This window comes from Amaranthus tricolor, chromosome 13 (genome assembly GCF_026212465.1).
Source record: "Amaranthus tricolor cultivar Red isolate AtriRed21 chromosome 13, ASM2621246v1, whole genome shotgun sequence".
In the NCBI taxonomy this organism is placed as follows: Eukaryota; Viridiplantae; Streptophyta; class Magnoliopsida; order Caryophyllales; family Amaranthaceae; genus Amaranthus; species Amaranthus tricolor.
The window spans coordinates 5482102-5496718 of NC_080059.1; the positions used below are offsets into that span (position 1 = coordinate 5482102).

At 35.1% G+C, this 14617-nt stretch overlaps 1 protein-coding gene across 1 annotated transcript; it reads right to left on the minus strand.

Moving 5' to 3' along the window:
* Window positions 1–885: 885 nt before the first annotated feature.
* LOC130798398 (uncharacterized) lies at window positions 886–12667 on the minus strand. The gene is made up of 5 exons (XM_057661359.1): window positions 12452–12667; window positions 10362–11582; window positions 7009–7900; window positions 4665–6870; window positions 886–1903 (listed from the first exon to the last, which is right to left on the minus strand). Exons 2-5 carry the CDS (start codon window positions 11485–11487, stop codon window positions 1877–1879), a joined length of 4251 nt encoding a protein of 1416 aa, XP_057517342.1. The 5' UTR covers window positions 11488–11582; window positions 12452–12667; the 3' UTR covers window positions 886–1876.
* Between the last annotated feature and the right edge of the window lie 1950 nt (window positions 12668–14617).

A 14617-nucleotide genomic window follows, 5' to 3' on the forward strand; every position in this document is an offset into this window, starting at 1 on the left:
CTTACCATAAGACGGTCTCATATTCAAGTTGGATCATCTTCATTAATGGTGAATTTCGACTAGGGTTAATTTTTTGTCAAATTAATATTAATTCGGGTCAAATTTAATTCAAGTCAGAGTTCAGTCGATATTCCTCCTTCTCTAATCTTTCTCTAGTGACTGTGGGTATTGATTAATCCACGTGATATTTGTATTGTTTCACGGAATTTATAAATTTATTACACTATAAATTCGTAAAAGTAAAATTTTAAATAGGGAGTAAATCCAACATTAATAAGGAATTTTATTATGTTTCCTCCCATCAAAATAAGGATATCTAATGTTAATTTGTAATTCTTTAATCCGCCATTTTTTTTTTTTTGATTTTTGGTTTTTAAAATTTACGGATTTATTTTGTTGAGATTTCTTTTGAGTGTTTTTTTATCACTTTACTAATGAATGAAACAAAAAAAGTTTTGAGATGATAAATATTTGTCTAGGTGTTTAAGATTTTGGGGAATTTTTTGTTGATATTTTATTTGTTTGGAGTTTCATTTGGTGGCTTTATAAGTAAACAAAACAAATATTATGGAGATGAAGAAATAAATAGCCACTTCGATTGTTAAAATTAGTTGAAACACTCAATTTGGATTTTCAAATAGTCATTTAGGTTGTTAACAAATACTTAAATTGTTTAACACCCACTTTCATACTTTAATTGATTTATCTTTGACCTTAAAATAATTAAAAAGTTTGATTAAAATTAGGATCTAATACCGTTATAAAACCCAAGGTGAGAGATTTAACATCAAAACTAGAAGTTTTTACATCTAAAATTAAGTCCACATCAAATATATAAGAGTTTTATATTTTGTTTCGGCAATTAAAAACGATGACCTTGAGGCCATCTCACTATTCAATGGTCTCGCAATAGTTTTTTATCAATTTAAAGCTCAACCAAAATACTAAATAAGCAATTTTCAAACCAAATTTACATACCCTTAGTGTCTTAACAAAAATCATTAACCTATTACAACTCTCTCATTTTTAATTCAATTTTCTGATTGCAATTATGCAAATATTTAAAGCCCAAACGTGTGAAAATAATAAAATAAAAAAAAAATAATTTAACAAAATAATTCTCATAGTAGTGAATATCACATTATAAATTTAGGTTAAGGCAAAGCCTTATCTCAAAAGACTATGATAGACTATATAAACAAATAAATCAATTCCTATAATACCAAGGCCTTATCTCAAAATACTAGGATAGACTACATAATCGGTTCATTTAGGCGGGATATTAGATTGATGACTATGACATATAGCAAACTTCATATTCTACAACACAGGGGGCAGAGCACAAGTGGAAGTGGAACAATCCCAACACAATTCATCTGCCCATTAATAGCTCGCTTCATGCAGGATTGTATTAGAGCTCCCAATGGGCCACTAAGCTGTTGCACAATCTATACTATTGACTGGTTTGATGGAAGCATGAAATAAATATGTGATCGATGCTCCGAGAAATAAGATATTTTACAAACAGTATAGTTTGTAGCTTAGACAAAAGATGAAACACACTAACATATTAACAGGCTTCTCGAGATTAAACAAGCTTCACAAGTCTGAATCTCAATGAATTTTCTGATACAACCCATTTAACTTGGCCCTTGTCAAAGATCTTCATATGTAATGATCAGAACTCGGTCTCATGAACCCTTACACTAGATTTTGGAATTTAGCCCCCAAAATGTTCCTACATCGATTGATCACTCCAATTTCCAAGAGTTCAGGTCAAATTATCCCGCTGCAGTACAACCTAACGTCAATTTCACTGATTGGAGGTCTGCGTATCTCAGTGCCTGCTAACATGTCTTGAAATGTGATGCCAAAATCAACTCTTGTATTTACTGACATAACCCTGCATGAACTCAAAAATAACGAAAAAGGAGATTACAGGTTGGCGGGTCATAAGAGACTGGAGAGACCAGTACACAGACTAAGATATTATGACAGAATAGGAGCAAAGGGTATAGCTGTATAGATGGCACAAGCAGACCAAACAGAATTCTATTCACAATACAAAGTAATTTGTACACAAATACTTACTTGAAAATATGATCCAAAGACATTTTTTTTGTGAGACGTAAAATTGGTAAAATAAAAATAACCCCAAGGGTCACAATTTCATCACACCCCCAAGAAAATCAAAAGTCCACTTTGCTGGCATTCCATCCATAACTTGCAAGTACAAGGTATGGGTTTGGACTTCAGAATGATTCTAACTCATCCATGGCGTCTGGGTATACCTCGGGGCTAAGAATGAGATCAAAAAGAAGGCTCAAGGCAACTAAAGCTATAGGGATTCAAGATGCATCAAATTGCAGGAGTGAGAAACCCACAGAAGGCCACATCAAAGTGAAGCACAATTCTTATTATAAGAATAAGAGATAATACGCATACAATGCACCTATTTATAAAAATTACGAAAATAGAATTTTTAGGATAAATTGTTAGTCTATCATGTACTCTTTAAAACCATTGGTGCAACAAAATTGTACTTTTAGAAAATGTATTATATGTACCATTATTTTTAGGGTAATCTATAAAAGGAAATATAGTGATATTGAATTGGAGGGGAAAATTTTCATGATAAAGTGACATCTATGCATTTTTTGAGGCGGATGATTTAAGTTTGTTATATTTTGATAATAGTTATTGCTATTATTATTATTATATAGATAGAAGAGTTGATTGTAAAAAGGATTGCACATTCCATTAACTCAATGCCATTAAATGACTCCCACTTAGGCGACATTTGGGGGGGAGGGGGGTTTCGGATGTATGCAACTCTATAAAAAGGATTGGAGAAGTAAAAAAACAACAAAGCTATTGTGCCTTTTAGTGTTCTTCATTGAAAATGGGTTGCACTTGAGCCGCTGCACCCCTGGGTTTCGGCTCCAGGCACACCTTTTAAAAATCTGCTACAGAAACCCACTTATTTATGATAGTTTTGCTCTCTACTTAAGCCCAAAGATTGGGCAACGAGTGTCCAAACTCTTGTAAGAATAAAAATGACTTGAATCAAGAAAATATTTACACCCTCTATCCCCTAGATTTTGCCCTATACGATTTTAAAGTGTCCCATCAAGTTGCCCCATTATTATTTTTACACATGACCCCACCTATAATACCACACTAAAACCTGCAAATTATTTCTCTTTTTTAGACTACAAGCCAATAATTATCCCACTAAAGAACACGGCTCCAACTATAATGCCCAACAAAAATACTCACTTTACTATTTTCCATGATCTTTGTGCCAACCCCAGGAGTATATTTGTAAAAATTAATTTAATAACAAAAAAGTATCCATTAATCTTTCCCCTGCAACTTTTAATCAAATCAGCGGAAAAAATAGCAACAAAGAATTTTTTTCCAAAGCACCCAACATAACAAATGACTTAAGTTACTCGTCTAGAATTGTTCCAAGTTGTCAATCTCAAACAAGTAACACCAGCTCTTTAACATACTCGTATATAGCTTCATGTGTTTGCTTGCTGAAAATCCCTCATTTACCATGTGAGCAACTGACTATTTGAAATTATAAAGTTGTTTAAATAATTATTAAACCATAGACAAAGAAAGAATATAGGAACAAAATAGCCTGGATGACAATTTATACAGCATTAAAATCATTCCTAAAACCTACTCAATTCAGACCCTTGCACCAAAGCATTTCATTAACTCATTCTTAAGAATCTGCCAAAAAGTATGTATGAACTTGACAGCTTTTAACGACTAAAATGCCAAATTGCAGAAAACATATTTTAGTTTTAGGGACAGGGAAGAAAACACATAAATAAGGTGTAAAATAAGTTCATTCCAAAAGACAAGTTAGTTTACAATTCACCTGAAGTCCCGAACCAACCAAAACCCATGAGAAAGACACCAAAGAAGACATGAAAATGGAAAAGTGTGTGTGTCGGTTAATATATGTATGTGTGTGTGTGCGCGAGCGCGCGTGTATACATATATATATGTATATGTATATATTCATATTTACATAAATTATATAATACATACATATATATATATATATATATATATATATATATATATATATATATATATATATATATATATATATATTCACACACACACATATCGATGTAACTACAACCAGTGTCAATTAAAACCCGGGTTGGATAAAGATCCTTTAAAGGAAAATTTTCAATTATCACACCAAAACTAAGTGCCAAGTTCCAATACTAGTACACATAAATTGGAGTGTTGGATGTCCAACAATCGTACTTGACGTACTGATCAAAATAGGTTGAAGCCTCCAGAGTGAAAGTGACCAATAATAGGCCCTAGGCAACAAGGCAGTAAATCAAAGTTGGGACCTCGATATAATGAAGAAACTACATAAATAATAAAGCAAAGTGCCAGAGGGTTATCATATTTTGCTATTAAAACAAGACAATAATCCGTTTGTTTGGTTGACTAAAGTAAATTCTTCATCAAGCATGAGCAATCCAGCGGAAAATTTCACGAAGAAATATCAGAAAATGTTTTGGACTTGCAATCTTGCTTTAAGCTAGACAGCTATATATATGAATTAATGCATACAATAAAACAATTGCTGTAATAAAAATGCAGATTTGACAGTGAGTACTAACCTCTACTAGTTGCGTAAGTTTCCTCCGGGACGAGTCAATATAATGATCTATCTTTTCTTGTGACTTGGGTAAACGGCGATTTTTCATAGCCCCAGACACTTTATCAACAGTTTTCTTTACTATTGTCTTGAAAACTTCCTTACTCATATTACCCTGACGCCATTGTGGCTTAAGAACATCCTTAACAAAATTTGCAACTGCCACTTTAAACAATTTCATTGATTTAGAGTCCTTATTCTTTTTAGTTCTCCCTTCTGGCTTAACTTGATCAATCTCAATATCACCTTCAGCAATATCTGCATCCTCATTCGCATTGCTTGGGCTTCCATTCTCAACAGCCCCAACTTCAGCATCAGCTGTCTCACCAAATTCATCGTTTTCCAGCGATGCCGTAGAAGCAACAGCTCCAACCACTTTATGCTTGCTGTTTTCTCCAACATCTAATACATTATGATGAGTGCCAAACTTTAACAAGATATCAGAGTTCTCAGCTGCATGGTCCTGCTTCTGAGTATGCTTCAATGATTCTGCAAAAGGAACTATGCTATCAAACAAAGGATCATATTGGTCTCCACTTGTTTTAAGTACAGTTTGTCCCCCAGCCTTTGAAGAATTTGAGGAAGAAATAATCTGCCTCGATGCATTATCGCCAGCTGTTTGCCCATCTATTGGAGCATGACCCAAATCAACAGAACTATCATGTTTAACACCCACAGTTGCCTCTCTACCTTGTGTAAAAGTGATAGAACTGAACCTGGTGCTCAGTGGCTGATCGAATGTTGAGGCATATGGATTATAATGGGTGGAAAAAGCAGATTCTCCAACATCAAAAACAGTAGATGAACTATCTCTTCCATGAAGATTAGATGGGTATCCAGACACAGACTTATGGTTCTGGAAAGATGTTTTAGAAGATTCACTCACAAGTAAATTGTCCCCAGGAAATGATAGTGTGTTTCTTACTGTTGGATCCCCTTGATATTGCATGGATTGAGAGGTCATCCCAGGACCAAACTGGGAATATTTATCATCTCCAACTACATTGGAACTTGCAAATGGCTGAGCTGGAATGTTGGTCGAAGGAAAATGGTACGTTTGATTTGGAAATCCACCAACCTGAGAATGATTTGGTGGTTCACCACTGTGTGCCCTCAAAGGCATCTGACCTGGAAAGTCATTTCTCATAAGAAAATTACCCTGCTGAAATTGTAAGGGAGCCACAGGCATAGACGGACCAACCATATTGGGTGGGCGTGATTGTGGCAGTGTGTTCCATGCAGGATATGGAGGAACAGGATTATGAGACCGTTGATAGAAGAGACCACTATCAACAGGGACAGATTGAGGAGGGAAGCTACCAGAGAGACCCAATAATTTGTAATCTGACTGCATATTTGGACCTCGTGGAGCATTTGTTGCTTGTTGAGCTAATGGAGGTGGTGGTAAATGAGAAATCTGATGAGTGAAATCAGGCACAGAAGCATATGTAGGAATGGATCCAGTGGATATCATGTGCACAGATGTTTCATCAGCAGAAAGACCAGACGGAGGTATTGCAGATATCTGGACAGCGGAAGAATCCATTTTCGAAGAATTGTCCGTCTTTTGCGGTTCCTCTTCATGTCTATGATCTTCCAAATGATGGATTGTTGGAGGAATAACAGATGATGGATGTTCCTCACAAATAGGAGGATGAAGTTTTGGTTCCTCTGATGCACCTGAAACATGATCTCCCTTCCTAGAAGCATCATAGTTTTTAACATCAGTAACTAGTTTCTCAACATCTTGATGAGAAACACTTGGCTGTACAGCATTGTCTCTGAATTCTACTTTCCTTCTCTCATCACATGTTTGCAAACCCAAATCAGAACTATCATGCTTATCAAAATCCAGATGCCTCTTCTCACCCTTCACATCATTATGTTGTGGTGATTTTATGGAGACACTTGCAACATGAAGATCAGGATTCCTTTCACACACCCCAATTTCTGCTTGGTGTTGCTTACTGTAAATACGTTTGGGATTTTCATTTTTTTCTGACTCGTGGTGCATATACCGACAAGAAGCTCCCCGATAACAACGTCCCTTAAGGAAATCAAAGCATTCAGGCGTTTGAATCTTGCCTCGTCTCAACCTCTCACCACGAAAATCACCTACAGGCCGGTAAGGCGATCTGCTTCTACTTCTACGTCTCTTAGGGGACCAGCTAGCCAAATCAACCAAAAAAAAAGATCGGTCTTACATATCAACAGAAAGCAAGAATGAAGTGCAACAGTGCAAGCTAACTAAAGGAAAACCCACATATATAAACTAAGAACATTTATATAGAAGGCAGGACATGTACCTTGGAGATCGACTTCTTCTCTCCTTCCTTCGGCGAGGACTCCTTCGAGGACTTCTCCTCTTCATCCTCTTATCAGAAGGTGATCGACTGCGGCTACGACTCCGACTCCTATCTCTTCTACCACACCTCCTCAAGTGGTAAGAATCATCAGACTCGCTTTCACTAGCATCTTCCTTAACCAGTCTGCCAAATTCATCAACTTTTGATGCAGCTGGGTTATTCTTTTTATCTTCTTTTTTAACATCTTTCTGCGTAGAAATAGAATCAACACCACCACTTACTGACCCATGTTTTCCCTGAAAAGCAACATTTGCGTTAGATCCTTCAATCCTACCATCTAAATCATCAGTTTCAAAGCTTCTTAAAGAAGATTGATTTGTTGCTTCAGGCAGACCACACTTAATTGCTCGTAGATCGTCTTGTTCTTTTGTCTGCTCACTCTCTAAACAAGCTGTGGAAGATTGCACGAATTCTGTTTCACATATGATACCACTTCTGATGTTCACATTGATATGCTCCTTGTCTTCATACAAAACAGAAGTCTCAGATTTATCAAGGGGGTGTTCAACTATCACAGCCTTAACATTCTCATGACATGGAGCACCATCATCATCTGAAGAGTTATCGGAAGCATAGTTTTGTATCATTCTAAATGGGCTATGTATAACAGTGGGCTGATGAGCAGGTTTGTCGGACTTTGACTCACCATCAGCCTGAAAATTCGCAGCCAGGCTTGACCTTACTGAAGGACTAATATCTCTCGATTGTTGCAAATCATCGTCATTTTCATGTTTTGGCGATGCACTGACCTCTCCAGCTGATACAGATACTGGCTTTAAATCTTCAACTGAGTTATTAACCCCATGCTCTTTATCGAATTGGGTAATATCATCTACAAGTAACAATCCATTTACAAAAAATTTATTCTATCAATAAAACTATACAAGTTTAAAAATAAACAATCTGGAATATTTTTGAAGAAAAATATCAATTCAAATCCTCTAGCTGGCACTTTTGAGAATGATTATCATACGAGAAACTTAAATGAATTGGTAGGACTACAATGAGCTAAAAGATCAATTTAAGCTTATTGACGAAGACAGGAGGACTTTAGAATAATAAACAGAAGAATAAAATGTCATTTTACATCCCTAAATTCCCCAAAACTCAGTTACTCAATAACTTCAAAGTAGTCCAATCTTGAGGTTACTCGGAAATCAGCTTCTACAAAGTCCTTGTAGTGACTAAATTGTTTACATGTACTTCCTCCCAACTTATTTAGATGCAACTACTTGACTTCACATTTACCAAAACATAGAAACATCTTCAATTAAAATTTGTGAGAAGATTTTTCTATCCAACATGTAACATAATGGCATTTGTATACAAGTATATTATACATCAAGTCAACAATGAAAAGATAAATGCAAAATATGGTATCCGAACAGTGCAAATGTCACATTATTTCATACAAAAAAAGGTATTGTATCAATATTATAAGCAACCAAATTTCAAAGTTCAGATATATTCAGCCAAAGGAAACAAAATAGAGGACATGCATTATTTATACTGCCCTAGAACAAAGCACTTTGAGATGAGGATAATGAGGCAATAGTATTAAACAGCAAAGCTAAAAATTAGATATAAACTAGAAATACTAACCTACATACAAACCAAATCATGATTGAGAGCTAAAAAAAGAAATTAATTAATCTATATAAGTTTTAATGTGCCACATTGAAACCCGTTCGAGTCCAAAATACTCTTAATATGTAGAAGTAAAACAGCAAGATTGCAAGAAAATATTTCACAATTCACCAAAAATAAGCTTCTAGGTTGCATTTGAGGCAACAACACGGCAAGATAGTGTCAAAGCTGAAAGATCCTCATCTTAGTCTCAATAAATTCAATTGACGGTTTGTAAGATATGTACATTCTCAATAGGACCAAAGATTCATAATACTTTGGTTATAATATTTTGGTTTTGGATTATAATGGACTATACTATATTAAAATTGTTCATTGAATCATGTTCCCTTTTACATGTGAAGTTGTTAATGATGATTGCTTCCAATGGTCAATCGTAAACAACATTTTGTTATCACTAACAAGGGTAAGATTGCATACATTTGACCCCACTAAGATGGGAGTTGCTTAATAGCATTAGGGTAATGAAAAGTTGATGTGTGTTGAGAGTTTGTAAGATAGCTATAGAATCGTATCTTCTTAGCGGGTTGGAGATTCAAGGAGAAGAAAACGAGTGAACACTTAATAAGATTGTGAATCATCTTAGAGTTCAAATGGAATTTCAGCACATGTGTTTGGAAAAGACAAGCCACAATTTTAAGCTCAAAGGAACAAGGTACACTACGAATTCATGAGGGAGAACCAGGTAGAAAGAGGCTACTATAGTTCTAGAACCCTCGTAAGGCACTTGCTCAGGAATAAAAATGGTTTTTTAGGGTGCAAAGTAAACCTTTAACATCCAGAAAAGCCATTCCAGAAATCAATATTCAAGCTACTGAAATTCAAGCATTACTCCATTATCCATTTTAGTACAATAAGAACATGTGATTATGAGTAGAGGATAAGAGATATTATTTGATCACTTGACCGGTTCACCCTTAAAATGGAAATCAACTGTACTCTCAAAGGACAGGCTAAACCACGTCAAGAGACAAGAGCCAAGATATCAACTGAAGTCAATGTGATATCAAACCAATTGCAAACTAGTGTTTTATCAGTTTAACAATACACCAATCTCCATGCAGTTGTTAGATCTTTAATCAGTATAAATCAAGCTCCCTAAAACATTAAAAGTATTCCAATAACATTAATAGATGTGGATGGACAATTTTGTAAACACATAGCTTTGGAGGGAACATAATGGATGCAAGAAAAAAATGAAGATAATACAACACTTGTTGCAACATATGACAGACATCAGCTGATAAAGGATAAAAAAAAGTTGCATGGAAGCACTTTCGATTGTGCCAGAGGGTCTTATCCAATAGCACCATTAGGCATGCCAATAAAAGTGTCGATGGTCAAAATTTGAAAATTCTGCCTTCAAAATTAAAAAACACGGATGACTGTCAAATTGTGATGCAAAACTCACTCTGCCAAAGGTCTAATCATTAAAACTACACTAAAAATAACTAGTTTACCGCTTAGAAAACAATAAAGTTCCATTTCCACAGACCAGGTATTATAAATTACTAAAGCAGTTGTAATGTATTTCACTCAATATCATTAACATAAGCATCAAGCAGTTGCTTCAATGCCTAATATAATAAGAACTAAAACTTGTCTTTTAGATATATGAAATATGATTCATTAAAATACCCACTAACCTTCCATGTCTACATCAGAATCTGCAGGTGAATGAGCTTTCCTTGTTTTGAGCAAAGAATTAGGACCTGAACAGCGCCCTACATCAACATCTTTTTGTGATAAATCACTATGTTCTTGATTTTTAAGCAGATCATATTCAAAAGCACATTTCTTTTTCATCCACAAAAAATATTCATGAGCACATGAAGCTTCACTTCCTGGATCCCCACCAACTAGAAAGTCGAACTCTGGATTTCCAGCTTCTTTTTTACGGGCCATTTCTTCAAAGTCAGGCCCATTCTTAGCTATAAACTGACACAAGAGTTCAATATTACGAATGACAATCTCATTGGATGGCTTAGGTGGAGGAATATGTAGATCCACAGTAACACTTTCTTTCACTGACATATCATCATTAGAAATTGGAGTGCCACCACTCTTCGGACTACAGGTTGTTGTATTACCACAAGATTCAGACACATGAACTTGTTCACAAATAGGAGCATGCTCTAAATGGATTGGTGGCCTAGCTTCTACATTAGTGGGTGTAGAAAACTTTCCGGGAGAAGATGGAGAGCACAAAGGAGGAGGTGGAGCATTTGGTGGGGAAGAAGGTGGAAGAGGTGGTGGCGGGGGAGCTACGCCATGCATGTGAGTTTTTGTGCTTTGAGGTTTAGCTGACTCAAAGTTAACAGGAGGAAAAAAACCAGGAACATTTGGCGGTGGGAGCGTTGGAAGCTGCATAAAAGGAGGTGGCGGTGGAGCCCTATGACCCATAGAAGGGGGAGGTGGAAGCGGAGGTCGAGGATTTTGACTTCCAGGAACAAATTTTTGTTGATCAGCTAAAAAAGGAAGTTGTACAGCAGCCCCATTATGTGCCATCAAAGGTGGATGCATATAAGATTGACCAGCATTGGAGGTAGAAACTGAAGGACCTTGCTGTGGCATGTTCAGTGGGGCAGGAGGAGCATGTAAATAAGGTCCAAGAGGTGCAGCTCCATGAGCGTGTACACCCTGTTGATTTACAGGTTGCAAGGGAATGGAATTCCCAGGCTGGAAACGTGGAGCTGAAGGATGACCAGAAAACTGCTGCTGATAAGGAGGCATTGGTCTTTGAAGACCTTGCCCATACGGCCTACCATACATAACTTAATGATATTTGTACTGCCCTTTACAATTTTTTGTTCTTAGTAAAATAGAAAATCCCACAAACTTCAGATCAACCCAGAAAACCTCTGTACCTGCAACAACAAAAAATCACAATTTTCTTGATAGTTGTATAGCATTACAAACCAAAAGCTGAAGAGTCAAGTTTTCAGCAGCTAAGTAAATAAAACAAAAAAAGACATAACTTAACACTTGCTAAAATCAAGGTTGGTCTATACTGAAAATATTGAAGCCAATAACGTAAGAGAAAAGTAGCAACACCAGTAGAAGATATTCAAGAAAAGATCAATTTGCACCAACGCAGATCAACTCACAAATCATCAATAGTCCAATGTCCAATGAAATGAATCTCAAATTCACCAATATAAAGAAGCTATATACTCAATTAATAAAAAAGGCACGAATAGGCAGAATGTCTAACATAATGTCCAATATAATCACACCTCATGAGTTACTTTAATAATATATTAAAATCATAAAAGTATTCAAGAAATTCACAAAGTTTGAACACACTATTAAGGCTACAGGCTACAGCCAATTCAATAATAGAGCATATTACCAATTAGCAATCTCATACTAATTTAAAATTCAATACCCTCATTAGCACACAGTCAGAATACACAAATCCAAAATAAAGCTCAACTACAATTTACAAAGATTGACATCAGTTTTAAAATTTTCAGAAGTAAAAAAAGTTACACGCAAATAAGATGAACAGTCCAACACTCCTAGTCTCAGTCACTAAGTCATCGGTGTAACACAAATAACTTTTACCCTAATTCAATTCGAACATTTCAAAATAAGTATAAATTTGAAGTACATATCTATCAAAAACCCTAATATGATTAAATTTAAGATTGTAACACAAAGAACAATCAAAACGATAGATTAGGAATTGGAATTGGAATTCAAATTAAAAGATAATTGAGAAAAAAATTAATACCAAAGAAAAAGTGGAAGAGGAAACCGCAGCCAGAGAGAAATAGACCGGCGGCCAGTTTGTGGAACGGCGGTGCTCCGGGATCGTCGCAAATTGGTTTGAGTAGTTGTCCACAACCGTGGTCGTGAGGCGTTAAAGGTACTGTCTTGAAGAAAAACAAAAAGGGCAGACTATTAGGAAGTTTTGTGGTTCGATAATCTAAACCGTATTCAAGCAAATCTACACATGGCTTCATGGTCATGGGTATATAGTATAACCTGGTCTTCGTTCGAATCACCGGCTCGATTTGGGATCATGTGTATTATGTCAATTTAAAATTGGGTCTTATATTTACATTAATTTTACATAATTTTAAAATTGGGTCAGTTTAAAATTAGATCTTATATCTACATTAACTTTTACATATTAAGTTCAATTATAAAATCGGGTAAATATTATATCATAAGATATGTTTTAAACACATCAAGCCTATTGCATACTCCTAATTACTACTCCCAAATTACCCATTGGAAAACTCCTTACTCTCGTAGGAGGGGTGAAAAATTTAATAATAATACATTATTTAAAATAGGAAAAAAAAAATTAGACATCTTAATTTTTTAGAATTTATCTTCTTTATTAACTTGAGTTTACTAAACTTATTTGTTTCACGTTAAGGGATTTTAATTTATCAGAAATTTTAAATACCTAATAGGTAAATATAGTAAGTGAATATTCAAGAGATGTTGGAAATTACATTTATTGAAAACTCTATATTTTTATAGTATGTAATAATTGTATTGTTAAACGATAAAATATAATATACCACCTTCTTTTGAATTTAAATTAAGTATGCCTCTAATATTTTAGGATCCTAGGTGAAATAATATAATAGTGCCCTTAATAATAGTAAACGTTGAAACAATTTATTCATAAATTAAAGTATAAAATGTTTTAACAAGTTACTCCAATTTCACAAGTACAATACTACAATTAAAAGCTAATGGTATACTATTAAAAATCATATACATAAGTAATTCGTTAGAAATAGGAATCTCAAGGGATTTTAAAGGCAACCAAATGACTTTAAAGTATATCATAGTAGTATAAATATGAATCCATGAGTTAATTAGTGATTGACAAATGTTTCGGCAATGAAATGAGAAAGTGCAAAAGACACTTAAAATACTTGAAAATAATGTGTAATCAGGGACAACTGTCAGTATGCTGAAAGTGCTTATGATCTTTCGCTGATGAGACCTCAAATCCTGCAATACAACGTTAGCCTTGCCCGGGGTGGCTTCCCGAAAAATCCCTTTGACGTTCAAGTCAGATCGGGAAACAGAATGTAATGAATATATGATAATTAATGAATGCAAGATTAACGAATTATAGGGTAAGTTCAGATCATGAAGGAACATTTGATTAAGTATAGAATGTAAGTAGGAGGGTGGTGTATTTTTGTGGAGTAACGATAGGAATATCAAAGCTTAGTCGGGTGCAAATGATGTATGCAATATGTATTTATAATGGTAGAAGGGAGATTAAATGGTGAATTAATGTGGAAATCATGGTCATGATGGGTGAGTGGTAGGTTATAGTGAGTTGTGGGTAGTTATTTTAGGAAGTTATTGGACCAAAGTAGGTGGTTTAGGGTTTGACTAAATAAATTACGAGTTTATTTATTTGACCCCATAATATTAGTCCCAAGCATAAAGAGTGATAGAGGAGAGAATTTAATATAGCGAGGGCATCAATCTTTATGCGGAAAAACAAACACACATGTGATGTGAACCAATTAAATGTTCGAAAGAAACCATACAATTAGGTCTGAATAAAATTAACTTCGAACTCTTGCCTCGGTGGCCCATGCTTGGTGGAAGGCCCATGAATTATAAATGTTGGCTTTTGGGCCACTTTTGATGATTCGACCTTAGAGCCTAATATGACGTTTTGTCATTTGACCTTAATATGATGATTCAGCATTTGAGTCTGATATAATAATTCAGCATTTGAACTTGATATGATGATTTGACATTTGAACCTTGATATGATGAAATGGCCCGGTAGTCAATAACTTGGGACTTAGATAAAAAATCATATTAGATGAATCCTTCGAAAGGATTGATAAATATTCAGATCGGACATAATTTCGCATTTAATGAATATTCGGATCGAACATAGGTCCGC

Bases quoted from the DNA above. Each gene is read 5' to 3' on its own strand.
- LOC130798398 (XM_057661359.1), bottom strand. From the start codon at position 11,487: ATGTATGGTAGGCCGTATGGGCAAGGTCTTCAAAGACCAATGCCTCCT. The intron at 6,871-7,008 runs GTACATGTCCTG...TGATTTGGCTAG, and splicing joins AGAAGAAGTCGATCTCCAAG to CTGGTCCCCTAAGAGACGTA. The intron at 1,904-4,664 runs GTTAGTACTCAC...GAGTTCATGCAG, and splicing joins AACTTACGCAACTAGTAGAG to GGTTATGTCAGTAAATACAA.